This window comes from Scyliorhinus torazame, chromosome 5, assembly GCF_047496885.1.
Source record: "Scyliorhinus torazame isolate Kashiwa2021f chromosome 5, sScyTor2.1, whole genome shotgun sequence".
Lineage (NCBI taxonomy): Eukaryota > Metazoa > Chordata > Chondrichthyes > Carcharhiniformes > Scyliorhinidae > Scyliorhinus > Scyliorhinus torazame.
This window is the reverse complement of record NC_092711.1, coordinates 108,170,613-108,198,369: the sequence shown is the minus strand read 5'-3', so window position 1 is coordinate 108,198,369 and position 27,757 is coordinate 108,170,613. Positions and strand designations below refer to the sequence as shown.

At 50.1% G+C, this 27,757-nt stretch overlaps 1 protein-coding gene and 1 pseudogene across 5 annotated transcripts; one reads left to right on the top strand and one right to left on the bottom strand.

Moving 5' to 3' along the window:
• LOC140419357 (uncharacterized) overlaps positions 1 to 27,486 on the bottom strand; it is a 34,460-nt pseudogene extending 6,974 nt beyond the window's left edge.
• Positions 3,060 to 8,990, top strand: LOC140419346 (uncharacterized). Of its 5 annotated transcripts, none has more exons than XM_072503215.1 (3): positions 3,060 to 3,089; positions 3,521 to 4,542; positions 7,790 to 8,990. In XM_072503215.1, the coding sequence occupies exons 2-3, from the start codon at positions 4,521 to 4,523 to the stop codon at positions 8,866 to 8,868; spliced, it is 1,101 nt and encodes a 366-aa protein (XP_072359316.1). In that variant the 5' UTR covers positions 3,060 to 3,089; positions 3,521 to 4,520; the 3' UTR covers positions 8,869 to 8,990. The 5 variants fall into 5 exon arrangements, with proteins under 5 accessions (XP_072359316.1, XP_072359318.1, XP_072359314.1 ...); XM_072503217.1 differs by having other exon boundaries at positions 3,062 to 3,089; positions 3,521 to 3,607; XM_072503214.1 differs by lacking the exon at positions 3,060 to 3,089 and adding an exon at positions 3,106 to 3,246.
• Positions 27,487 to 27,757: the final 271 nt, after the last annotated feature.

Below are 27,757 nucleotides of genomic sequence, written 5' to 3'. Positions count from 1 at the left end.
GAACTGTACGCAATACTCCAAATGCGGCCGAACCAGAGTTCTGTACAGCTGCAACATGACCTCCCGACTCCGGAACTCAATCCCTCTACCAATAAAGGCCAACACTCCATAGGCCTTCTTCACAACCCTATCAACCTGGGTGGCAACTTTCAGGGATCTATGTACATGGACACCTAGATCCCTCTGCTCATCCACACTTTCAAGAACTTTACCATTAGCCAAATATTCCGCATTCCTGTTACTCCTTCCAAAGTGAATCACCTCACACTTCTCTACATTAAACTCCATTTGCCACCTCTCAGCCCAGCTCTGCAGCTTATCTATATCCCTCTGTAACCTGCTACATCCTTATCAAGCTTCCTGCCTCCCGATCCGGAATCCGCCCCAACATGCGCTTCATAAATCCAGCATCATCCCACTTCGGGGCGTATACGTTTACCAATACCACCCACGCCCCCTGCAACTTACCGCTCACCATCACGTATCGACCTCCATTGTCCACTACAATATTCTTGGCTTCAAACGACACCCGCCTCCCCACCAGTATTGCCACCCCTCTGTTCTTCGCATCCAGCCTCGAATGGAATACCTGTCCTACCCATCCCTTTCTTAACCTGACCTGGTCTGCCACCTTCAAATGTGTCTCCTGAAGCATGACTGTGTCTGCTTTCAGTCCCTTTAAGTGCGCGAACACTCGGGCCCTCTTAACCAGCCCATTCAGGCCCCTCACATTCCAAGTTATCAGCTGGATCCCCCCCCCCCCCCCCCCCCCCCGCCGACTAGCCATCTTCTTTTCTAGGCCAGTCCCGTGCCCGCGCCTCCCGCACTCTCCAGTCTCCCAGCCGGGGGCCCCCGCCCCGACCACCTCTTCTGTTTCCAGTTCCCCATCGGCCAATGCAGCAGCAACCCTTTTTCCTCCCCCCTCCCCCGCTAGATCTGTATCTAGCTCTTTTGCTCCCCCCATAACACTCCCGTAAGTCAGCTGACTCCTGCTGACCCCGGCCTCCCCCGCTGTCCCATTGACCCCTCCCGTGTGGGAATCCCTCCTCCCCAGCAATCAGTGTGCGCTCCTCCACCCCCTTCCGTCCTTCACTAGCGCGGGAAAAAGCCAGCGCTTTCCTGAGCCGGCCCCGCCCCCTCTGGCGCCGCTCCTGTTGTGGCCTTATCTCAATTCCCCCATCCCCGTGCCTCCTCTCCCTCCAGCACCGGCGCCCACATTCTCTCACAGTCTCCCCATCAGATCTCTTCCCCCATCCCCATCCATCACCCAACTCGTGGAACATTCCTTGCGCATAGTTAAAACCCTGTATACAACTGACATCCCCCCCACAACCACAAACCCTCAGTTTGAGTCCAACTTTTCAGTTTGTATAAAGGTCCAAGCCTCCTCAGGCATTTCGAAGTAGTGGTGTCGATCCTGAAACGTGACCCACAATCGCGCTGGCTGCAGCATTCCGAACCTCACCTTCTTCCGATGGAGCACCGCCTTGGCCCGATTAAAACCAGCTCTCTTCTTTGCCACCTCTACACTCCAGTCCTGATAGATTCGGATCTCCATATTCTCCCACCTGCTGCTCCGCTCTTTCTTGGCCCATCTCAAGACACATTCTCTATCCACGAAATGGTGAAATCTCACCACTACTGCCCTTGGCGGCTCGTTGGCCTTGGGTCTCCTCGCCAGGACCCGATGAGCCCCTTCTAGCTCCAGGGGACTCGTAAAGGCCCCCGTACCCATCAGCGAGTTGAGCATCGTGCTCACATATGCCCCAGCATCAGCCACGTCCACTCCTTCAGGGAGACCCAGAATCCGAAGATTCTTCCTCCTTGACCTGTTCTCCAGGTCCTCAAATCTTTCCGCCCACCTCTTGTGCAGCGCCTCGTGTGCCTCCATCTTCACCGCCAGGCCCAAGATCTCATCCTCGTTCTCCGTGTTTTTTCCCGCACCTCCCTGATCGCCGCCTTCTGGGTCTCCGCTAACCCCTCTTTCGCCGTCAGCATTGGCGCCAGCACCTCTTTCTTCAGCTCCTCAAATCAGCGCTTGAGAAACTCCTGCTGCTCCTGCACCCATGCCGCTTGATCTCTGCCCGCCGCCATCTTGTTTTTTCTCCCTTGCATTTTTCGCTGCTCCAAAAACGCTTTTTTGACTGCTCCGCTCCTGGTCCAATCCATATACTATGGGGGTGAACCTTGCTATCACCTTTCCACACTGGAAGTCGTCGAAAAATTTCCGTTGGGGCTCCTCTGGAGAGCCCAAAAGTCCGTTTTAGCGGGAACCGCCGAATGTGCGGCTTAGCTCCGCATAGCCACAACCGGAAGTCAGCACTGCTTCTCACGGTTCCGAGAACCTGTGTTCAATCCGGCCGCGGGTCACACCCATGTCTGCATGGGTTTTACCCCCTACATCCCGGGCAGCACGGTAGCATTGTGGATAGCCCAATTGCTTCACAGCTCCAGGGTCCCAGGTTCGATTCTGGCTTGGGTCACTGTCTGTGCGGAGTCTGCACATCTTCCTCGTGTGTGCATGGGTTTCCTCCGGGTGCTCCGGTTTCCTCCCACAGTCCAAAGATGTGCAGGTTAGGTGGATTGGCCATGATAAAATTGCCCTTAGTGTCCAAAATTGCCCTTAGTGTTGGGTGGAGTTACTGGGTTATAGGGATAGGGTGGAGGTGTTGACCTTGGTTAGGGTGCTCTTTCCAAGAGCCGGTGCAGACTCGATGGGCCGAATGGCCACCTTCTGCACTGTAAATTCTATGATAATCCCAAGAAAATGTGTAGGGTAGGTGAATTGGACACTCTAAATTGCCCCTTAATTAGAAACATTCAAAAATATATCTAAGCGATCATCTATTCACAACAATGAGTCTGAAATTTTTGAAAAGCAATTCATCTCAGTTGGGTAAAAATTTATTTTCTCTGCAGTTTCACGGTTCAATGGCGCTGACATACCCAGCATTCACTTCGGGTGTGCAAGTACTCTATTCACTCCACAGGAGCGAACTGCCCAGGCGCAATGCTGGGCTGTATGTGGAGCATGCGCAGTGTCACTTTGCTCGGGGCCCTGTGCGTGCGGGAGACGGTTTTCTGAACGGGTGAGAGTCGGTGGGCCGGAGGGAGGAATGGAGCCGGGAGTGGGGTTGGAGAGGGAGCGGAGGCTTCATAAACACCCAGTGCAGGTCTCACAACCTCAATAAGAACCGGAGGCCCCGGGTTTGGAACGCCGAGGCTTTTCCCCATGAACAGGCCCAGGTAACTGGCCGCCACTAATCAGTCGGGAGTGAAGCGCATGCGCCGTATGTGACGCAATAGTGTGGGCGGGGCCTCGATCCCGGTGGCCAGGGGAGAGTCTCCTTTGGGACCTTTCTGTTCTCAAGAGCTGGATTCATGTGGACGCAGAGGCGACACTGGTTCAGGTGGCGATGGACATCCTGGTGCACCCTCAGCCACCAAGAGTAATTATGCAACATGTCGAGGATTTGAAAGAGAGAAACATGCTTCAATTTGATCCATTTTTTTTTCTAAGGCATCGAGGTGTCGCCCAATTCAAAGCAACATTTGACACTGAGCCACACAGGGAGATATCAGAGCAGGTGGACAAAGCTTGTACAAGGTAGGTTTTAAAATAGGCAAGTAAAGGAGTGAGCAGCGGAGGTTGAAGGAAGAATTTCCAGAGCTTGGCTATCAGGCAACTGAAAGAACAGCCACCATTCATAGAGTGATTAATATTGCAAATGCTCATGACCATAAGATGTAAGATGCAGAGCAGAAGTAGGCCATTCGGCCCATCGAGTCTGCCCTGCCATTCCATGAAATCGTGGCTGATCTGATCTCCTCAACTCCACTTTCCCGTCTTATCCCCATAACCTTGATTCCCTTCCTGATTAACAATTGTCTATCTCAGTCTGCGTCCAGAATTAGATGAGAGCAAACATCTCGGCGGCTGCATGGGATGACAGAGATAGGGAGACACAACCCTGGAGGAAAAGGTGCTTCTTTAACGGGAAATTTTATAGGTCAGTGAGCCAGGGGTGATGGGTGACCACGTCTTGGTGTGAATAAGCAAGAGTTTTGGATTCACTCAATATTACAGGGAGGTTGAATGTGGGAGGTCATCCGAGGGTGCGTTAGGTTAGTTGGGTCTAGAGGAAATAAAAGAATGGATTGGGCAACACAGCAGCACCAAGTGGCCAGCACTGTGGCTTCACAGCGCCAGGGTCCCAGGTTCGATTCCCCGCTGGGTCACTGTGTGTACGGAGTCTGCACATCCTCCCCGTGTTACTGGGTTATGGGGATAGGGTGTAGGTGTTGACCTTGGGTAGGGTGCTCTTTCTAAGAGCCGGTGCAGACTCGACGGGCCGAATGGCCTCCTTCTGCACTGTAAATTCTATGATAATCTATGCTAAATTGCCCTTAGTGTCCAAAAAGGTTAGGAGGGGTTATTGGGTTACGGGGATAGGGTAGAAGTGAGGGCTTAAGTGGGTCGGTGCAGACCCGATGGGCCGAATGGCCTCCTTCTGCACTCTATGTTCATGTCGGCCAGACCAGGTAAGGATGGCAGATTTTCTTTTCTATTCATTCACGGGATGTGGGTGTCGCTGGCTGGGCCAGCATTCACTGCCCAACACTAATTGCCCTTGAACTGAGTGCATCTCAGAGAGCATTTTAAGAGTCAGCCAGTTAACTGTGGATCTGGAATCACACGTAGGCCAGACCAGGTAAGGATAGAAGATTTCCTTCACTGAAGGACATGAGTGAACCAGATGGGTCTTTATAACAATCGACAATTGGCCGAGCAAGCCACTCATTTCTAGGGAAATTAGGGATGGGCAATAAATGTTGGCCCAGCCAGTGACTCCCACAAATGAATAAAATCAAATCCTGGAGACTCCAGTCAGTCAATCCGGGAGAGTTGGCATCCTGTCCAGGCTCGCAGTGCCATCATGGTCAGCAGTAGACTTTCAATTAATTAAAATTTTACCTTCAGCCTTGCTGAGATTCATGCCTGGATCTCTGGAAAATCATTAGGACAGTAAAAACAATTTTTGGGTCTCTGAAAAAAATAGTTGGCCCCTCGAGCCTGCTCCTTACATACAAACTAGGAGTCGGCGCCTCGAGATTGCTCGTTACATACATACTAGGAGTCGGCTGCTCGAGCCTGCTCCTTACACACAACCCAGGAGTCAGCCCCTCAAGCCTGCTCCTTACACACAAACTAGGAGTCGGCCCCTCGAGCCTGCTCCTTACACACAAACTAGGAGTCGGCCCTCGAGCCTGCTCCTTACACACAAACTAGGAGTCGGCCCCTCGAGATTGCTCGTTACATACAAACCAGGAGTCGGCCGCTCGAGCCTGCTCCTTACACACAAACCAGGAGTCGGCCCCTCGAGATTGCTCGTTACATACAAACCAGGAGTCGGCCCCTCGAGCCCACACACAAACTAGGAGCCGGCCCCTCACGTCTGCTCCTTACATACAAACTAGGAGTCGGCCCCTCGGGCCTGCTCCTTGCACACAAACTAGGAGTCGGCCGCTCGAGCCTGCTCCTTACACACAACTAGGAGCCGGCCCCTCGAGCCTGCTCCTTACACACAACCTAGGAGTCGGACCCTCGAGCCTGCTCCTTACACACAAACTAGGAGTCGGCCCCTTGAGCCTGCTCCTTACACACAAACTGGGAGTCGGCCCCTCGAGCCTGCTCCTTACACACAAATTAGGAGTCGGCTGCTCGAGCCTGCTCCTTACATACAAACCCGGAGTCGGCCCCTTGAGCCTGCTCCATCATTCAAAAATGTTAACCTCCCTCCACATTCCTGCCGACCCCGATACCTTTCACCCTCTTGCTTATCAAGAATCTATCCATCTCTGCCTTAAAAATATTCAAAGACCGAGCAGCACGGTGGTGCAGTGGTTAGCACTGCTGCCTCACGGCGCCGAGGTCCAAGGTTCGATCAAGGCTCTGGGTCTCTGTCTGTGTGGAGTTTGCACATTCTCCCCTTGTTTGAATGGGTTTCACCCCCACAACCCAAAGATGTGCAGGTTGGGTGGATTGGTCACGCCAAATTGCCCAATAATTGGAAAAAATGAATTGGGCACTTCAATTTATTTTTAAAAAAATGTTCAAGGACACTACTTCCACTGCATTTGAAGGACGGAAGTTCCAAAGTCATAGAATCCCTACAGTGCAGAAGGAGCCCATTCGGCCCATCAGGTCTGCACCAACCCTCTGAAAGAGCACTCCACCCAGGCCACCCCCCATCCCACCCACTCCATCCTCATAACCCCACCCAACGTGCACATCCTTGGAGACGAAGGGGCAATTTAGCATGGCCGATCCACCGAGCTTGCACATCTTTGAACTGTGTGAGGAAACTGGAGCACCCAGAGGAAACCCACACAGACATGGGGAGAACGTGCAAACTCCACACAGTCACCCAGGGTCGGTATTGAATCTGAGTCCCTGGTGCTGTGAGGCAGCAGTGCTAACCACTGTGCCAATCCCTGTCTTGCAACCCTCAAGAGAAAAAAAAATCCTTATCCCCATCTGAAATAGGTGACCCCTTATTTTGCAACAGTGACCCCCTTGTTCCAGATTCTACATCCTCTACTCTCCACATCCACCCTGTCAAGACCCCTCAGGATCTTATATTGTTCAATCCAGGCTTTACCCAAAACTTTAAATCTGTGTCCCGACTGCTTGTACGATCAGTGACTGGAAACAGAGTTTCTTAGTCCACCTGATGGAAACCTGGCATAATGTTGTGGACCTGAATCAAATCTCCCCTCAACCTCCTTTATTGGAACCATTCTGGTGAATCTCCTCTGCACCTTCTCAAGAACCTTCACATTCTTCCTGAAGATGAACACGCTTGAACATTGTCGAAAACAGCTTCTTCCCCGCCGTTACCAGACTCCTAAACGACCCTCTTATGAACTGACCTGATTAACGCTACACCCCCGTGTGCTTCACCCGATGCCGGTGTCGATGTAGTTACATTGTATACCTTGAGTTGCCTGTTATGTATTTTGTTTTCTTTTCCTGTACTTAATGATCTGTAGAGCTGCTCGCAGAAAAATACTTTTCACCTTGGTACACGTTACAATAAACAAATCCAATCCAATGAAGAGTGGTGACCAGAGCTTTATAAAGATTCATAATATATAATTAGAACCATAACATTCCTACAGTGCAGAAGGGGGCCATTCGGCCCATCGACCCTGCACCTATCCTCTGAAAGGGCACCCTGCCTAGGCCCACACCCCTGCACTGTCCCTGTAACCCCATAGCCCCACCTTATCTGCACATCCCTGGACACTAAGGGACAATTTATCAAGGCCAATCCACCTACCTTCTCTTCTTTGGACTGTTGGAGGAAACCTGAGCACTGGGTGGAAACCCACGCAGACACAGGGAGAAAGTGCAAACTCCACACAGACAGTCACCAAGGCCGGAATCGAACCCGCGTCCCTGGTGCTGTGAGGCAGCAGTGCTAATCACTGTGCCACCAGAAGCTTAGTTTTGGTATCAATATTACTGATTATGAAACTCAAGATCGAATTTGCTTTGCCAACTACTCTCTTAATATGTCTTGTAGATATACAAAATCCCTCTTCACCTCTTTCTCGCTCCTCCCAAAGAGGCCAGTTGTGTTTTTACAACAATCCAGCAGTTTTCATGGTCACTTTTTCCCAGCGCCGGCCCCACAAATGACCAGATTCATTCAGCTCAATTTTACAACCTGCCTTTGTGTTTCTGTGGGTTCTCTCTCACTCCCTATTTATTGTTTTCAATCAGTTTCACAGGGTGTTCGAAGGGGAGGCTTCAAAGTCCGGAAACTCAAACCAAGCATCACATCAGGATCTGACAGAATCCTGAATTTATCATATCCTGAATATCATCGTACTTTGAACATGGAAGGAAAAAGCATCATCCACAGTGGGGAGAAACCGTACACGTGTTGTGTGTGTGGACGAGGATTTGCTCGATCATCAGGCCTCACAAGCCACAAATGCAGTCACACTGACAAGAAACCGTGGAAATGTGCAGACTGTGGGAAAGGATTCACTTCCCCATCCAAGTTGGAAACTCATCGACGCAGTCACAGTGGGGAGAGACCATTCGCCTGCTCCAAGTGTGGGAAGGGATTCACTGAGTCATCCGCCCTGCGGAAACACCAACGTATTCACACTGGGGAGAGGCCATTCACCTGCTCCAAGTGTGGGAAGGGATTTACTTTTTCAGCCAACCTGCGGAGACACCAGCGAGTTCACACTGGGAAGAGGTCATTCAGCTGCTCTATGTGTGGGAAGGGATTCAGTGATTCATCCACCCTGCAGAAACATCAACGTATTCACGCTGGAGAGAGACCATTCACGTGCTCTCAGTGTGGGAAGGGATTCAGTCACTCATCCGCCCTGCAGACACACCAGCGAGTTCACACTGATGAGAGACCGTTCCAATGTTCAGACTGCGGGAAGTTCTATAAAGGTTCTGGGGAATTGATGCGCCATCAACATGTTCACACTGACGAGAGACCGTTTAGGTGCTCTCACTGCGGGACTGGGTTCAGGCGATCAACTCAGCTCACTGAACATCAGCGAATTCACACTGGGGAGAGACCATTCACCTGCTCCAAGTGTGGGAAGGGATTCACTCAGTCATCTGCCCTGCTGAGTCACCAGCGAATTCACACTGGGGAGAGGCCATTCACCTGCTCCAAGTGTGGGAAGGGATTCACTCAGTCATCTGCCCTGCTGAGTCACCAGCGAATTCATACTGGGGAGAGGCCATTCACCTGCTCTCAGTGTGGGAAGGGATTCACTCAGTCATCCAACCTGCTGAGACACCAACGTGGCCATAAGGAACCACAGTGATTGGATTTTGCTGTTCCTCACATTCAGGACTGAACCATGTTCATTTGGGTCTCTTTCTGCTGATAACAAACTCCAGCCCATTTACAGGGGCTAAAAGTCAAATAAAGTTGATTTGTGTTAAATACCTCTCTGACAAAAGTTAGATCCTTTTGAAGTACTCTCGCTCTTCCCTGTCTCTTCCATCCTCACCTCCAACAAGAAGTGTGAGGCGCTTGTGGAGCATCTTTGTGACTGAGATTGAGTAAATCCGATCAGCTGCCTCTGCTGCTTCCCTCCCTCCCACGAGCCCACCGGACCAAACTGTCTCTAAATTTAATCCTTTCCCGAGCCCTGAACCCACATCTTTCTCTAGTTTCTCTCCCCTCATGCCCTCTCAGAGCTCATCTTGTCCATGCGACCCAGCTCCCGCTCCATCGACCTTATTCCCACTGAGCTACTGATCAGCCAACTACCCTGTGTCCATGGATATTGTCAACATTTCTCTCTCTTCTGGTACTGTCCCTCTGTCTTTCAAATCTGTCATCATCAACCCCTCCTCAATAAAACAAACCCTTGGCCTGCCATACTTATAAATTACTGCCCCATCTTCAACTTCCCTCTCCTCTCCAAACACTTTGAACATGTTGTCACCTCCCAAATCCTTGCCCATCTTTCCCAGAACTCCCATGTTTGAATCCCTTCAATCAGGTCTCTGCCCTGTCACAGTGAAATACAAGAGACAAACAGAATCTTACCCGGAGAGAAAGACAGACAATCCGGGAGCTTGGATCCAACACCGATATGTTCAGAAGACTAGAAGCAAGGGTAGCAGCACAGTCATTATCGAGAGACAACAATACCTGCTGGAGACAGACAGACAGACAACTAAACAACACAAATCGCAACACCAAGCTACCTAGACCAATATACCCGAGACAGGAAGGAGAATTGGAGACGGACTGGAAGAACTCAGACTTCAGACACATTAACCAAAAACAGATGGAATATCTGAGGGGACAACAGGGAGAACCAAGGAGGTTCCACCTGTTGCCTAAAATACACAAACATATAATGTTTATTATTGTCACAAGTAGGCTTGCATTAACACTGCAATGAAGTTACTGTGAAAAGCCCCTAGTTACCACACTCCGGTGCCTGTTCGGGTACACAGAGGGAGAATTCAGAATGTCCAATTCACCTAACAAGCACGTCTTTTGGGACTTGTGGGAGGAAACCGGAGCAGCCGGAGGTAACCCATGCAGACACTGAGAGAACGTGCAGACTCCGCACAGACAGTGACCCAAGTGGGAATTGAACTCGGAACCCTGACACTGTGAAGCAACTGTGCGACCCATTGTGCTACCGTCAGGAAAATGCCACCAGACACACCCAGCGGATCAGATTGAGAGAGAAAATCCTACAGAATCATAGAATTTACAGTGCATAAGGAGGCCATTCGACCCATCGAGTTTGCACCGGCCTTCGGAACCGGCCCCCTACCTAAGCCCATGCCTCCACCCTATCCCCGTAACCCCGCCTAACCTTTGGACACGAAGGGGCAATTTAGTGTGGCCAATCCACCGAACCTGCACATCTTTGGACTGTGGGAGAAAACTGCAACACCCGGAGGGGACCCACACAGACACGGGGAGAATGTGCAAACTCCACAGTCACCCAAGGCCAGAATAACTGAAACATCAACACACTGCTCCTGGGAGTTGATGGTATAGTGGTTCAATAAATATAATTAATGAATTAAAAATGTGTGTAATTTAGAATTAAAACTGAAAATGCCAGATTAACTCAACAAGTCTGCAGCATCATAGAATCCCTCCAGTGCAGAAGGAGGCCATTCGGCCCATTGAGTTTGCACCAACCCAACAAAAGAACACCCCACCCAGGCACACTTTCCCTTCTCTCTCCCCGTAACCCCACTTCACCTTTGGAACTAAAGGGCTATTTCTAGCGTGGTCACACTTGGGAGAGACCATTCACCTACCTTGTGTGTGGGAAGGGATTCACTCAGTCTACCCACCTCACTTCACACCAACGTGTTCACTCTGACACAAGACCTTTTAAATGTTCCGCCTGTGAGAAGAGCTTCAAAGGCAAAATGGATCTGCTGATTCACCAGCAGTCACACTGGAGAGAGGCCGTTCAACTGCTCTGTGTGTGGGAAGGGATTCACTCAGCACTTAAGCAAGGAGTCAGGAGGGCTAGAAGGGGTCACGAAAAGTCATTGGAAAATAGGGTTAAGGAAAATCCCAAGGCTTTTTCCACGTACATAAACAGCAGGGTAGCCAGGGAAAGGGTTGGCCCACTGAAGGATTGGCAAGGGAGTCTATGTGTGGAGCCAGAGGAAATGGGCGAGGTACTAAATGAATACTTTGCATCAGTATTCACCAAAGAGAAGGAATTGGTGGATGTTGAGTCTGGAAGGGTGAGTAGATAGCCTGGGTCACATTGAGATCCAAAAAGATGATGTGTCGGGTGTCTTGAAAAATATTACGGTAGATAAGTCCCCAGGGCCTGATGGGATCTACACCAGAATACTGAAGGAGGCTAGAGAGGAAATTGCTGAGGCCTTGACAGAGATCTTTGGATCCTCACTGTCTTCAGGTGATATCCCGGAGGTCTGGAGAATAGCCAATGATGTTCCTCTGTTTAAGAAGGGTAGCAAGGATAATCCAGGGAACGACAGGCCGGTGAGCCTTACGTCAGTGGTAGGGAAATTACTGGAGAGAATTCTTCGAGGCAGGATCTACTCCCATTTGGAAGCAAATGGACGTATTAGTGAGAGGCAGCATGGTTTTGTGAAGGGGATGTCGTGTCTCACTAACTTGTTGAGTTTTTCGAAGAGGTCACAAAGATGACCTACCCTGCAGGTAGGGCAGTGGATGTTGTCTATATGGACTTCAGTAAGGCCTTTGACAAGGTCCCTCGTGGTAGACTCGTACAGAAGGTGAAGTCACACGGGATCAGGGGTGAGCTGGCAAGGTGGATACAGAACTGGCTAGGTCATAGAAGGCAGAGAGTAGCAATGGAAGGATGCTTTTCTAATTTGAGGGGTGTGACTAGTGGTGTTCCGCAGGGATCAATGCTGGGACCTTTGCTGTTTGTAGTATATATAAATGATTTGGAGGAAAATGTAACTGGTCTGATTAGTAAGTTTGCAGACGACACAAAGGTTGGTGGAATTGCGGATAGCGATGAGGACTGTCAGAGGCTACAGCAGGATTTAGATTGTTTGGAGACTTGGGCGGAGAGATGGCAGATGGAGTTTAATCCAGACAAATATGAGGCAATGTATTTTGGAAGGTCTAATGCAGGTAGGGAATATACAGTGAATGGTAGAACCCTCAAGAGTATTGAAAGTCAGCGAGATCTAGGTGTACAAGTCCACAGGTCACTGAAAGGGGCAACACAGGTGGAGAAGGTAGTCAAGAAGGCCGGGGCATTGAGTATAAGAATTAGCAAGTCATGTTGCAGCTGTATAGAACCTTAGTTAGGTCACACTTGGAGTATAGTGTTCAATTCTGGTCGCCACACTACCAGAAGGATGTGGAGGCTTTAGAGAGGGTGCAGAAGAGATTTACCAGAATGTTGCCTGGTATGGAGGGCATTAGCTATGAGGAGCGGTTGAATAAACTCGGTTTGTTCTCACTGGAATGACGGGGGTTGAGGGGCGACCTGATAGAGATCTACAAAATTATGAGGGGCATAGACAGAGTGGATAGTCAGAGGCTTTTCCCCAGGGTAGAGGGGTCAATTTCTAAGGGGCATAGGTTTAAGGTGCAAGGGGTAAGGATTAGAGTTGATGTTCGAGGCAAGTTTTTTACACAGAGGGTAGTGGGTGCCTTGAACTCACTGCCGGAGGAGGTGGTGGAAGCATGGACGATAGTAACATTGAAGGGGCATCTTGACAAATACATGAATAGGATGGGAATAGAGGGATACCGACCCAGGAAGTGTAGAAGATTGTAGTTTAAAAAGTGCAGAGGGAAAGGTACAAACATCACCAGATATTGACTATTTTCATGTACTGGAATGTACCTGGATGTCAGATTATTTTTTAAAGTATTTTTTTCATGAGATGTGGCCATTCCTAATTGCCTGAAGACCATTTCAGAGTCCAGCACCTCACTGAGGGTTCGGCCAGACCAGGTAAGGACACCAGAATCATTACTGAACCAGATGGTAACTCAGACCAGCTTCCATTAACTGAATTTAAATTCCTCCAGTGACTATGATGGGGTTTGAACCCATGTCCCCAGAGCATTGTCCTGGCCGACTAGCCCAGTGACTTTACCCCAGCCCATCATCTCCCCCTGATAGATTGATCTGTTCTATTGAACTATACCCAGGCTGAGTTATTCCAATTCCCGTTTGATGGTGTGACTTTTCTCTTTTATTCCAAGTGGGACATTCAGGAACACAGGTCCAGGTATTTCCAATCAGCTCGGAGATAACTCCCTCATTTCCCATTCCCAAGAATTTTATTTTGAAAGATAACAGGTGGGATTTTCCGGTCGCACTCCTCCACCTTACCAAACTCCCCAAGCCCATACCGGAAAGTCCCGCCCAAGGTAAAGGACCTTTAAAGGGGCGGCCCGGTAGCACAGTGGTTAGCACTGTTGCTTCACAGTACCAGGGTCCAAGTTCGATTCCCGGCTTGCGTCATTGTCTGTGCGGAGTCTGCATGTTCTCACCGTGTCTGTATGGGTTTCCTCCGGGTGCTCCGGTTTCCTCCCACAAGTCCCGAAAAACGTGCTGTTCGGTAATTTGGACATTCTGAATTCTCCCTCTGTGTACCCGGACAGGCGCTGGAATGTGGCGACTAGGGGATTTTCACAGTAACTTCATTGCTGTGTTAATGTAAGCCTACTTGTGACTAAAGATTATTATTTTCAAAATGTTCCAGCAAATTTTCATCCCGCCCGCGATGATTCCCGCAGCCGGAAATATGACCCCAACAAATGGGATGAAGCCAAATCTTTAAAAGGCAAAGTCGTTATTTCAAATCATTGCCGTGCTGTCAGGGGAAAGGGTTAACTTCTCTACTTGTTTACAAAAGGGAAGAGGAAACAGTCACAAAGCTTTCCACAGCTTGTGAGCTCCGAAACATGACTTCAAGGCTGAAGTTTATATTCAGAGATTGAAACATTTTAGTGCCTTTTCCATTTGTACCAGTAAATTGTGATTCGCACTGAAAGGTTTACTTTCACTCAGTAATTAGAACATTTCACTTTCTCAGCACAAATGCTTTAGGTCAAATCCCAATTGTTTTCTTCCCTTGTAGCTGGTGTGTGGAGAAGATCATGTTCACTGTAGATCTGTCAGCACAGAAACCGCACTGTGCTTCTGGATAAACTCAGTCTGCAAGTAGATGAATCTTTTAAACATCACCCAAGTGAAGGTCTTCCCCTGACTCGAAGGAGTGAGATGTCCCTGTAGTTGATGCTGTCTCCTCTGTCACTGCAGTTTTTATTGCATCTCGTGGACCAGTCTCACAGCCCAAAAGGGGAGGGCAGGAAGGTGTGACAGTCGATGGGACTTTCCGTGTGTGGGCAGTTCAGCTGGAATTCCATCCTTGCTGGGCACCTTGCTGTTTGGTCAGCAATCAATGGCCTTTTCCAGCTCAAATGACGAGAGTTCCTTGTCCAACTCAACCATGATAGGAAGCTGTAGGAGAGTCAAACAGAGACTGGGAGATGCCCTTCTCACAGGGATACAGCTCACTGTTGTGTTCAACCCAGCTCCTCCTCACTCTCTCACCATGACTGACACTGAGCATGCTCAGAGCACACACCCACACTGCACCTGCGCACTGGCCTCGTACACTCACTGATCGGGAACTTTCTGCAGCGCGGGGGATTCTGGGTAACACAGCCGCCATAGAGCAATTAGTAAACAGGAAGATTCTATTTCCCAGTTAGCAAAACAGAAGATCCACAGTTAGGCAAGATGCTGGGCATGAAGCACAATGAGAGTTTTGGATACTTTATTTAATACAGAAGCACATTATTCTGATATCACTTAGACATGGGCAGCAAGCAGACTGATCTACAGTATGTACAGTATTTACAACACCTGGGACACGTTAAATCAAAGAATTTAGAATTTACATTGCAGAAGGAGGCCACTCGGCCCATCGACTCATCTCATCAAACCAGTGATAGATTTAGTTTACTGTTCATAATTGTGACTGGATCACTCACGATTCATACAAAATGCAACTCTCCAGGTTTTTTGACCCACTCCCTCCAGACTTGTTTTCACTCCAAGGGTCTTGACATCTGCCTTAATCTTTATCCAGCCATGTATGTTCAGCTCACACTGCCCAACAACCAGCCTCTCCTGCACTGGGGCACAGGGTTTCCATCACCAAAAATCTGTCCTGGTCCACGCACATCGACACTACCACCAAGAAAGCACAACAGCGCCTATACTTCTTCAGGAAACTAAGGAAATTTGGCATGTCCACACTGACTCTTACCAACTTTTACAGATGCACCATAGAAAGCATCCTATCTGGCTGCATCACAGCCTGGTATGGCAACTGCTCGGCCCAAGATCGCAAGAAACGTCAGAGAGTAGTGAACACAGCCCAGTCCATCACACAAACCTGCCTCCCATCCACTGGCTCTATCCACACCTCCCGCTGCCTGGGGAAAGCGGGCAGCATAATTAAAGACCCCTCTCACCCGGCTTATTCACTCTTCCAACTTCTTCGATCGGGCAGGAGATACAAAAGTCTGAGAACACGCACAAACAGATTGAAAACAGCTTCTTCCCCGCTATTACCAGACTCCTAAATGACCCTTTTCTGGACTGACCTGATTAATACTACACTCCTGTATGCTTCACTCAATGCCTTTGTCTATATATTTACATTGTGCACCTTGTGTTGCCATATTATGTATTTTCTTTTTAGTTTACTTTCTTTTCATTTACAAAATGATCTGTTTGAGCTGCTCGCAGAATAATACTTTTCACTGTACCTCGGTACACGTGACAATAAACAAGTCCAATCCATATCGAGGGAGTAATCTGCCTCTCTTGCATTGGTGTTCTGCATTTCCCTCATAACACAGAGGCATAGAAAGGTGACAGCACAAAACAAAGGCACTCAACAAATTGTACCTGTGCCAACTTTCTGCAACAGTCACAATCCCCTGTCATTGGCCCTGAACTCTGCAGATATTTTTCTCCTCAAAAGATACGAATAGATGAGCAAGGAGCTGGAGTTGGCTATTCAGCCCAGTCTGCTCCACCATTTAATAAGCTCATGGCTGATCTGATAGTAACAGATAGTTGTCCAATTCTCTTTTCAAGGCATCAATTGAATCTGCCTCCACCACATTTTCGAGCAGTGCATTCATGATCCCACACGCAGCACAGAATGTTTTTCTTCACATCATATGACATAGGAACAGAATTAGGCCACTCGGATCGGCTCCGCCATTCAATCATGGCTGATATTTTTCTCATCTCCATTCTCCTGCCTTCTCCCCATAACCGCTGATCCGCTTATTAATCAAGAATCTATCTATCTCCATCTTAAAGACTCTCAGTGATTTGGCCTCCACGGCATTCTGTGGCAAAGAGTTCCACAGATTCACCACCCTCTGGCTGAAGAAATTCCTCCTCATCTGTTTTAATTCCTCATCATCATCTGAGGAAGGAACTGTGCCCTTAAAGCTAGTGAGTCGAAACAAACCTGCTGGACTTTAACCTGGTGTTGTAAGACTTCTTACTCTGTTTTAAAGGATCGCCCTTTAGTGTGAGATTGTGTCCACTGCTTCTACTTTTTCCAACTAGTGGAAACATCTTCTCCATGTCCACTCTACCCAGGCCTTGCAGTATCCCATAAGTTTTAATAAGATCCCCCATATCCTTCTAAACTCCAACAAGTACAGACCCAGAGTCCTCAACCGTTCCTCATACAAATTCTTCATTCCAGGGATCATTCTTGTAAACCTCCTCTGGACCTTTTCCAAGGCCAACACGTCCTTCTTAGATACGGGGCCCAAAACTGCTCATAATATTCCAAATGGGGTCTGATCAGATCCTTATACAGCCTCAGAATTACATCCCTGGACTTGTATTCTCGCCCTCTTGACATGAATACATTGCATTTGCCTTCCTAACTGCCGACTGAACCTGCACGTTAACCTGAAGAGAATCTTGAACAAGGACTTCCAATTCCCTTTGTGCTTGTGATTTCCTCAGCATTTCCCCATTTAGAAAATAGTTTATGCCTGCTTCGAAAGTCCATAACCTCACACTTTTCCACATTGTATTCCATCTGCCACTTCTTTGCCCACTCTCCTAGCTTTGCTCAGCATTGCTTCTTTTTATAATCACTTTAAATGAATGCCGTCTGTTTATAATCTTGCCCTAAATATGACTTGCTTGATCAAAGGTCAATTGCAGATCCTTAGTTTTAATGTGGGCAAGTGCCTTTCCATTTGAGAACTGTTCAATAAAGTTATTTGAATTATTTGTAGCTAGGACAGCACGTGGAGCAGTGGGACTACAGCGCTGAGGAGCCTGGTTTGAATCCTGGCCCTTGGTCACTGTCCGTGTGGAGTTTGCACATTCTCCACGTGTCTGCATGGGTTTCACCCCCACCACCTAAAGATGTGCAGGTTAGGTGGATTGGCCACGCTAAATTGCCCCTTAATTGGGAAAAAAATAAGAATAACTGGGTACTCTGAATTTATTATTTTTTTTAAAAAGGATTATTTGTAGCTTCCCCACCAATCAGTGACCTTATTTTTATCGGGAATTAACTGTCGTGTGTTTCGAACCTCTCCGTATCTAAATTTCCATTCACCATTTTTCTGTCCACCTGACCCAGTCCATGGCTTTCTCCCTCATTGTCTAAAACATATCTGCACCTTTTGTGTAATCCTGGTGCATACATTTAAGTCTAAATCATTGATATATACTGGAAACTGTGGAGTCCCACTGGAAACAGACATCCAGGCATCATTCAGTCCTGGATGTGACTAACAGTAGCAACAACAGCTGAATCTAAACCCTGCTGTTGCCTGTGAACTTGCTGATGTCTGTTCAGGTTGTTTGACTGAGTGAATCTCCTCCCACACACGGAGCGGTTGAACAGCCTCTCCCAAGTACCGCTCCCACGTTTGGGTGACACAGTAGCACAGTGGTTATGACGAATGTGATATAAAATAGTTACTTTAGGGATATTAGTTACTGTAATGTAGAGATAGGCCAGTCTCATTCTGGTGAGTTCACAGACAAAGGATTTCAGACCGCATGGCAAAGCAAGGAGGAGGTGTGTCCACCATAGGGGGAGAAAAGGATGCTGGGTAATAGGGGCCAGAGGAAGGGATTGGAAGTGAGCCAATCAGAATGTCTGACTAGGTCAGGAGTGGTATAGGATGACCTATGGGAATCGTGTATGTGAAACTTGATACCATTTGAATTGATTTGCAGAGATCCCTTTGTCTCTTTGTTCATTCGCTTTCCGGGGTGTAGGAGACTAGATGTGTGTGTCTTATGCCTCTGTGAAATGAATCAAGCTTGCAAGCTAAATAAAATAACTAATGCTGTACCTGCAAATCCATCTCGACTTTTATTGAGGCCAGACTGACGGGTAAAGAAATTTGGGATTTAACAGTTAGCACATTTGCTTCACAGCTCCAGGGTCCCGGGTTTGATTCCCGGCTTGGGTCACTGTCTGTGCGGTGTCTGCGCGTTGTCCCAGTGTCTTCGTGGGTTTCCTCCAGGTGCTCCGGTTTCCCCCCACAGTTCAAAGATGTGCAGGTTAGATGAATTGGCCATGATAAATTGACCTTAGTATCCAAAAAGGTTAGGTGGGGTTATGGGTTAGGTTGGAGGTAACTTGGCTTAAGTAAGGTGCTCTTTGCAAGGGCCGGTGCACTCGATGGGCCAAATGCCCTCCTTCTGCACTGTAAATTCTATGATTCTGTTTCAGTGTGAACTCGCTGGTGTTTCCGCAGACTTGTTTTTCTTTTAAATCTCTTTTCACATTCAGAACATTTAAAAGGTTTCTGATCAGTGTGAACAAGTTGGTGTGAAGTCAGGTCGGATGACCGAGTGAATTTCTTCTCACACATGGGGCAAGTGTACGGTCTCTCCCCAGTGTGAACTCGCTGGTGTTTCAGAAGGTCGGATGAACATGTGAATCTCTTCCCACACATGGAGCAGGTGAACGGCCTCTCCCCAGTGTGAGTCCGTTGATGTGACATTAAATGCTTTTTACTTTTAAAACTCTTCTCACAGTCAGCACATTTAAAAGGTCTCTGATCAGTGTGAACAAATTGGTGTATCACAAGGTCGGATGAACATGTGAATCTCTTCCCACACACGGAGCAGGTGAATGGCCTCTCCCCAGTGTGAGTGCGTTGATGTATCAGTAAATTATTTCTGCTTTTATAGCTCTTCTCACAGTCAGCACATTTAAACGGTCTCTGGTCAGAGTGAACCTGATGGTGAGTCCGGAGGTTTGACAAATCATTAAATCCCTTCCCACATTCCAGACAGGTGAATGGCCTCTCCCCAGTGTGAGTGCGTTGATGTGTCAGTAAATTATTTCTGCTTCTAAAGCTCTTCTCACAGTCAGCACATTTAAAAGGTCTCTGATCAGTATGAACAAGTTGGTGTGTCTGGAGGTGAGATGCACAAATGAATCCCTTCCCACACACGGAGCAGGTGAACGGCCTCTCCCCAGTGTGAGTGCGTTGGTGTGTCAGTAAATAATTTCTGCTTTTAAAGCTCTTCTCACAGTCAGCACATTTAAACGGTCTCTCATCAGTATGAACAAGTTGGTGTGTCAGGAGGTGGGATGACAGAGTGAATCCCTTCCCACACACAGAGCAGATGAACGGCCTTTCCCCAGTGTGAATACGTCGATGAGTTTGCATTTCAGACGGAGAATAGCATCCCATCCCACAGTCCCCACATTTCCACGGTTTCTCCATGGTTATTGACAGGTTACCAGGTGTAGGTGGGATGCAGATTTGCAGTCACTGTCAGATCAGCCGTGAAGTTATTAAATGGTGGAACAGGCTCACGGGGCTGAATGTCCAATTGCTGCTTCTTGATTCCTTTGGTGCGAATGTCCTTATGTCTCTCCAACTTGGATCATCAGTTGAAGCCTGAGTACGGTGTCTCCCTGATGTAAATGCTGCAATTTAATTTCATGCTGTGTGATTGGTTAAAGCTCAGTTCCAGCTAACTGTGGAAAATTACTTTGATGTCTGTGTCTCGGTGCTTTTCCAATCACAGTGATTTTTGAATTTTTTCCCGAAAGACAAAACAGACAAACATTTCTCCTTCCACGTTGAAAGGCCGGTCCTGATGAATCAAGTGACTGTCAGATCTCGACATGATGTTTACATCTGCAAATATTCTGTAAAAGGAGATTACATTGAATTACTGTGAATATATAAGACACAAACAGGCCATTCTGTCACAGATTCTGCTGCTGTCCTTACTCGGGCCCCACACCTCAGGAAGGACATACTGGCACTGGAGCGGGTTCAGCGGAGATTCACACGGATGATCCCAGGAATGGTAGGCCTAACATACGATGAACGTCTGAGGATCCTGGGATTATATTCATTGGAGTTTAAGAGATTGAGGGGAGATCTAATAGACACTTACAAGATAATGAATGGCTTAGATAGGGTGGATGTAGAGAAGTTGTTTCCATTAGCAGGGGAGACTAGGACCCGGGGGCACAGCCTTAGAATAAAAGGGAGTCACTTTAGAACAGAGATGAGGAGAAATTTCTTCAGCCAGAGAGTGGTGGGTCTGTGGAATTCATTGCCACAGAGGGCGGTGGAGGCCGGGACGTTAGTGTCTTTAAGACAGAAGTTGATAAATTCTTGATTTCTCGAGGAATTAAGGGCTATGGAGAGAGAGCGGGTAAATGGAGTTGAAATCAGCCATGATTGAATGATGGAGTGGACTCGATGGGCCGAATGCCCTTACTGCCACTCCTATGTCTTATGGTCTTATACATCTCCGACTGTCACACCTATCAAATCTCAGCCTTTCAGCTGATTTTCGATTCCATTTTCTCTCATGTGCTTGTCCCGTTTCCTTTTGAAAACATCTCAGCAGTTTCCTCAACTCCTTCCCATGGTAATGAGTTGCACATTCTGAACATGTGATAAAAAATTTGTCCAAATTGCCCCCTTGGATTTATTCGTAACTATCTTGTAATTATGACTTGTTGTTTATTAATGGTCACTGATTTTGGACTCTCTCACATCGACCCCTCTCAAAAGTACTGATAATTTTAAAGAACTGATAATTTTAAAGATTTCTATCAGGCCACCGCTTAATTGGTTGTTTTCAATAGAAAAAAGGCCCCTCTCCATTTAATCTTTCCTGAGAGCTGTAATCTCATGTTACAAAAGTCATCACTGTCAATGCAGGATAGAAATCAACCTTTCTGTTGGATTGAGTTTTGTGGTAGTATGTATTAGGGGTCATGTGGGACTGGAAGCCCTAATGTCATTGGCTGACGGATCCCGGGTCCTGGTTGGCCGTTGAGCTCTAGCTCCGCCCTGAAGGCGGAGTATAAGAAGCCGGAGTCCTCACCCGCAGGCCATTCTACTATCGAGCTGCGGGGGAACAGACATGCTTAATAAAGCCTCATCGACTTCACTCTATTCGTCTCACGAAGTCTTTGTGCGCTACAATTTATTAAGCGTGCCTAAAAAAAAAAAGGACTATGGAGCTCAGGATCATTCCGGAATGCCTGAGGATCAGCCCCCACGCAGTGAACGTGGCAGCAGCCTTCAAGCACTGGCAGACTTGTTTCGAGGCCTACCTCAGAACGGCCACCGGCCGGGTCACAGAAGACCAAAAACTACAGGTCCTGCACTCGAGGGTGAGCACGGAGATCTTCTCCCTCATCGAAGACTCGGAGGATTTCCAGACGGCGTTTGCAGCACTGAAAAGTCTCTATGTCCGCCCAGTTAACCAAATCTACGCTCGCTACCAGCTCGCGACGAGACGGCAAGGTCCCGGAGAATCGATGGACGAATTCTACGCCGCGCTGCTGATTTTGGGACGAACCTGCAGCTGCCCTTCGGTGAACGCAAATGAACACACGGACATGTTAATGCGCAATGCTTTTGTGGCAGGTATGAATTCCTCCCAAATCCGCCAAAGACTTCTAGAAAGAGAGTCGCTAGGACTCTCAGAGGCCCGGGCCCTAGCAGCCTCCCTAGACGTGGCCGCGCGTAATACCCGCGCCTACGGCCCCGACCGCGCGGCAGCCCATTGGGCTCCGTACGTACCCGTCGCGACAAACCCACCCCCCACCCTCCCCGGACACCCCACAGGCTTGCGCGGTCCAAACGCCAAGTCGCACCGGGGGCGCCCGCTGCTATTTCTGCGGCCAGGCGAAACACCCCCGGCAGCGCTGCCCGGCCCGCGCAGCGATCTGCAAGAGCTGCGGGAAAAAGGGCCATTTCGCGGTTGTGTGCCGGTCCCGTGAGGTCGCCGCTGTCCCGGGAGAACAGGGAGCCCTGCAAGCCGTTTACGCTCCCCACCCGCAGGCGCAGCCGCTCTGGGTCCCGACCACCGCGGTCCCGGGAGAACAGGGAGCCCTGCACGCCGCTTACGATCCCCAACCCCCCCCCCGCGCACCCCATGTATGACCAGCCGGCGCTACCACTTTGGGTCCCGACCACCACTCCCCACGGAGAAGAGGGAGTTCTGGCCGTCTCTAACGCCCCCCTAACACCCCCCCGCGCCCCACGTCTGACCCGCCGGCGCTACCAACTTGGGTCCCGACCACCGCTGTCCCCGGAGATGAGGGAGCCCCGTGCGGTCCTAACGCTCCCCAACCCCCCCAGCGCCCCATGTGCGACCTGCAGACGCCGCCATTTTGGGTCCCGGCCACCACGAGGGGAGGAAGGGCGCCGCCATCTTGGACCACCCCAAACCTCTACGACGCGTGGGGGTGGCCATTTTGTCCACCCCCGCCACCATCTGCGATGTATGGGGCGGCCATTTTGTCCACCCCCGCCGCCATCTGCGATGTATGGGGGCGGCCATTTTGATCATCCCCGACGCCATCTTGGACGGCAACAACGGACCCCACTCCACTACTACAACCACGTCTCGCTTCAATTACGCTCGATCAAGCTCGGCCCCGGACACTCCAGACGACGACGACAACGGTGCTAATAAACGGCCACGAGACACCATGCCTAGTCGACTCCGGGAGCACGAAGAGCTTTATCCACCCCGACACGGTAAGACGCTGTTCCTTGACCACCTATACCAGCGCACAAAAGATTTCCCTAGCTGCAGGATCCCACTCCGTACAGATCCAAGGATTCTGCATAGTTACCCTAACGGTGCAGGGGAGGGAGTTCAAAAACTACAAACTAAACGTCCTTCCCCAACTCTGCGCCCCCACCTTACTGGGATTAGATTTCCAATGCAATCTACAGAGCCTTACGTTCAAATTCGGCGGCCCAATACCCCCACTCACTATCTGCGGCCTCGCAACCCTCAAGGTGCAACCCCCGTCCTTGTTTGCGAACCTCACCCCGGATTGCAAACCCGTCGCCACTAGGAGCAGACGGTACAGCGCCCAGGACCGGACCTTCATTCGGTCCGAAGTCCAGCGGCTACCAAAGGAGGGCATAATCCAGGCCAGCAATAGTCCCTGGAGAGCGCAGGTGGTAGTAGTGAAGACAGGGGAGAAACAAAGGATGGTCATAGACTATAGCCAGACCATCAACAGGTACACGCAACTAGACGCGTACCCTCGCCCCCGCATATCCGACATGGTCAATCGGATTGCCCAATATAAAGTCTTCTCCACCGTGGACCTCAAGTCCGCCTACCATCAGCTCCCCATCCGCCCAAGTGACCGCAAGTACACAGCCTTCGAGGCAGACGGGCAATTATACCATTTCCTAAGGGTCCCATTTGGCGTCACAAACGGGGTCTCGGTCTTCCAACGGGAGATGGACCGAATGGTTGATCAACATGGGTTGCGGGCCACGTTCCCGTATCTCGACAATGTAACCATCTGCGGCCACGACCAGCAGGACCACGACGCCAACCTCCAAAAATTCCTCCAGACTGCCAAAGCCTTGAACCTCACGTACAACGAGGACAAGTGCGTTTTTAGCACCAATCGGCTAGCCATTCTGGGCTACGTAGTGCGCAATGGGATAATAGGCCCCGACCCCGAACGTATGCGCGCCCTCATGGAATTTCCCCTCGCGCACTGCTCCAAAGCCCTGGGTTTTTTTTCATACTACGCCCAGTGGGTCCCCCAGTACGCAGACAAGGCCCGCCCCCTAATACAGACCACTACCTTCCCTCTGTCGACAGAGGCTTGCCAGGCCTTCAGCCGCATCAAAGCGGATATCGCAAAGGCCACGATGCGCGCCATCGACGAGTCCCTCCCCTTCCAGGTCGAGAGCGACGCCTCAGACGTAGCTCTAGCAGCCACCCTTAACCAAGCGGGCAGACCCGTGGCCTTTTTCTCCCGGACCCTCCACGCCTCAGAAATCCGCCACTCCTCAGTGGAAAAGGAAGCCCAAGCCATAGTGGAAGCTGTGCGACATTGGAGGCATTACCTGGCCGGCAGGAGATTCACTCTCCTCACTGACCAACGGTCGGTAGCCTTCATGTTCGATAATGCACTGCGGGGCAAAATCAAAAACGACAAGATCTTAAGGTGGAGGATCGAGCTCTCCACCTTCAACTACGAGATTTTGTATCGTCCCGGAAAGCTGAACGAGGCGTCCGATGCCCTATCCTGCGGCACATGTGCCAACGCACAAATTAACCGCCTCCAAACCCTCCACGAGGACCTCTGCCACCCGGGGGTCACTCGGTTTTTCCACTTTATCAAGTCCCGCAACCTCCCATACTCTTTAGAGGATGTCCGTACAGTCACAAGGGACTGCCACATCTGCGCGGAATGCAAACCGCAATTTTTCAGTCCGGATGGTGCGCACCTGATTAAGGCTTCCCGCCCCTTTGAACGCCTTAGTCTCGATTTCAAAGGGCCCCTCCCCTCCACCGACCGCAACACATACTTTCTTAATGTGGTGGACGAATACTCCCGCTTCCCATTCGCCATTCCCTGCTCTGACATGACCGCGGCCACAGTCATTAAAGCCCTGAACACCATCTTCACACTGTTCGGTTGCCCCGCATATATCCACAGCGACAGGGGGTCCTCTTTCATGAGTGACGAGCTGCGCCAGTTCCTGCTCAGCAAGGGCATAGCCTCGAGCAGGACGACCAGCTACAACCCCGGGGGAACGGGCAAGTAGAGAGGGAGAACGACACGGTCTGGAAGACCGTCCTACTGGCCCTACGGTCCAGGGACCTCCCAGTTTCACGGTGGCAGGAGGTCCTCCCGGACGCTCTCCACTCCATCCGGTCGCTATTATGTGCGAGCACTAATCAAACGCCTCATGAGCGTCTCCTTGTCTTCCCTAGGAGGTCCTCCTCTGGAACGTCGCTGCCGACCTGGCTGGCGGCCCCAGGACCCATCTTGCTCCAAAAGCATGTGCGGGCACATAAGGCGGACCCGTTGGTCGAAAGGGTTCACCTCCTCCACGCGAACCCGCAGTACGCTTACGTGGAGTACCCCGACAGCCGACAGGACACGGTCTCCCTGCGAGATCTGGCGCCCGCCGGCAACACACACCCCCCCGACACCATTCACCCAACCCCCCCCCTTCCTGCCACCGCCGCACCCCGCGACCTCCCACTTCCCAGGACGATCGGTTCCCCTCCCCTCAGGCCCGACCAAGAATAAAGCCCAAGCGGAAACCGTAAGGATCCCGGAGACGACAACACCGGTACAAGCACCACCACCACCACCGGGGCCGCGGCGATCGACACGGACGACCAGACCGCCCGACCGACTCGTGGCGTCGATCTAAATCAATGTATGGACTTTTCACAAGAACATTTTGCTTTTCTCCCGATACCTTCTGTAAATAGTTGAAACAGGACAAAATTGTACAATACTGTATTGCCATGTGACTGTTTTTTCCTCCCAGGACCAGCCCTGTAAACCCTTACCACCATACGAAGCATCACCCCGCCGGGTTCATTTTTGACAAGGATTGAGTTTTGTGATAGTATGTATTAGGGGTCATGTGGGACTGGAAGCCCTAATGTCATTGGCTGACAGATCCCGGGTCCTGGTTGGCCGTTGACCTCTAGCTCCGTCCTGAAAGCGGAGTATAAGAAGCCGGAGTCCTCCCCCGCAGGCCATTCTACTATTGAGCTGCGGGGGAACAGACACGCTTAATAAAGCCTCATCGACTTCACTCTATTTGTCTCACGGAGTCTTTGTGCGCTACAAGTTTATGATGCGTAACTTCTCCAATTCTAACCCCCTGTAAAAGGAGTTTACAATAGTGTACAACAGGCAATTCTAGTTTCTCTGGAACATTTTTTCCTCTCTTGTTCCCCCAAAGCTGTAAATCCCCATCCCACACAGTCTCCCTCCTCCCTGGGCTGAAATCCAAACCCATCTCACCATTGGCACCATTTCTTTCCTCCACTCCCAGTTTTCTCCCTCCCTCTCCTCTGCCTGGGTTCAGTTCTCCAGCTCCTGTCTGCAGACTGACAATAAAACCAATGGGTCCTATTGGGGGCTTGGGGCCTCCAGCGGGTGTTTGTGAATCCTCCCCGCCCACCTGCCAGGGTTTCCTTCCTTGCCAGAGATCAGAGTCCTCATTGATTTGAGTAAAAAGTGGAAGCTCTTATTTCTTTTCCCCCTCCCCCATCCTCTGATGTGAACCATCCTCCAGTGTCTGCAGGATGGTGCCCGATAACCTGGGCCTGTTCCCGGGAGGGAGGGAGAAGCTCCGCAGCTGCAAACCAGGGAGCTGACAATGATGGTGAAGGGTTTGCTCCAGCTCACAATGCCCGGGGACTGATTGACGGCAGGTTCGGACCAATAGGGAGAGGAGGCGTGGCTGAGGGACCGAAAGAGAGCGGCTGGTCCTCCAACCAACCAGAATGAATGGGAGGCGGGGCAACGCAGGGGCGCTCGATCCGTGCGCATGCGCACTGCCCCACACTTCGTCCACCCGGGCCTGTGTTGGGGAAAATCCCGAGCAGCTTTCGCCGGTTCAGCTGCTGTATCCGAGCTTCGTATTCGGGGCTTGGAGCCTGAACGGAGTTTTTATGAAGCCGCCGGACACATCCGCCGCCTCAATCCCTCCCTCATGACTTACCCGGCGGTAGCAGATCGGACTGAGAATTTCCGCACAACCGTCTCAACCGGAGCTACTCCAGGCACTGCGCATGCTCCAGCCCACCATGCCCTGGGAGTGATTGACGGCAGCTCCGGGCCATTTGGAGTAGGGGGCGGGACTGGAGAACAGAGCGGGAGCAGCTGGTCCCCCAACCAATCGGAGTGAATGAGGGGCGGGGCTCAGCCCGGATCTCCCTCATTGGCTGAAAGTCTGCATCATTTTGAAAGTTGATTTGTCTCAACTCCAGGAGAAAACTGGAGCTTTGTATTTGTGGATTTAAACAGATTCTTCATGTTGTTCCAGGAAAGTGGGGCCTGTGGAATGTCAGGTTTTACACAGCACACCGTCAGCCTGCAGTTTCGCGCTGGGTAAAGAATCTGCAAACAAGGCAAGAGAATAAACAATTAATGGTCGGACCCTAGAGGATCAGAGGGACCTTGGTGGGCATATCCATCGGTCCTTGAAGACAGGAGGACAGGTAGATAGGGGGATTAAAAAGCAATATGGAATACTTGCCTTTATTAACTGAGGCATAGACTATAAGAGCAGGGAGGTTATGATGGGGCTGTAAAAAATGCTGGTTAAACCACAGCTGGAGTAGTGTGTGCAGTTCTGGAAGGAAGTGATTGCAATTGAGAGGA

Coding starts and splice junctions, on each gene's coding strand:
- LOC140419346 (XM_072503215.1), top strand. CDS start 4,521: ATGTTCATGTCGGCCAGACCAG. Junction 4,543..7,789: donor GTTCATGTCGGCCAGACCAG/GTAAGGATGGCA, acceptor GTTTTCAATCAG/TTTCACAGGGTGTTCGAAGG.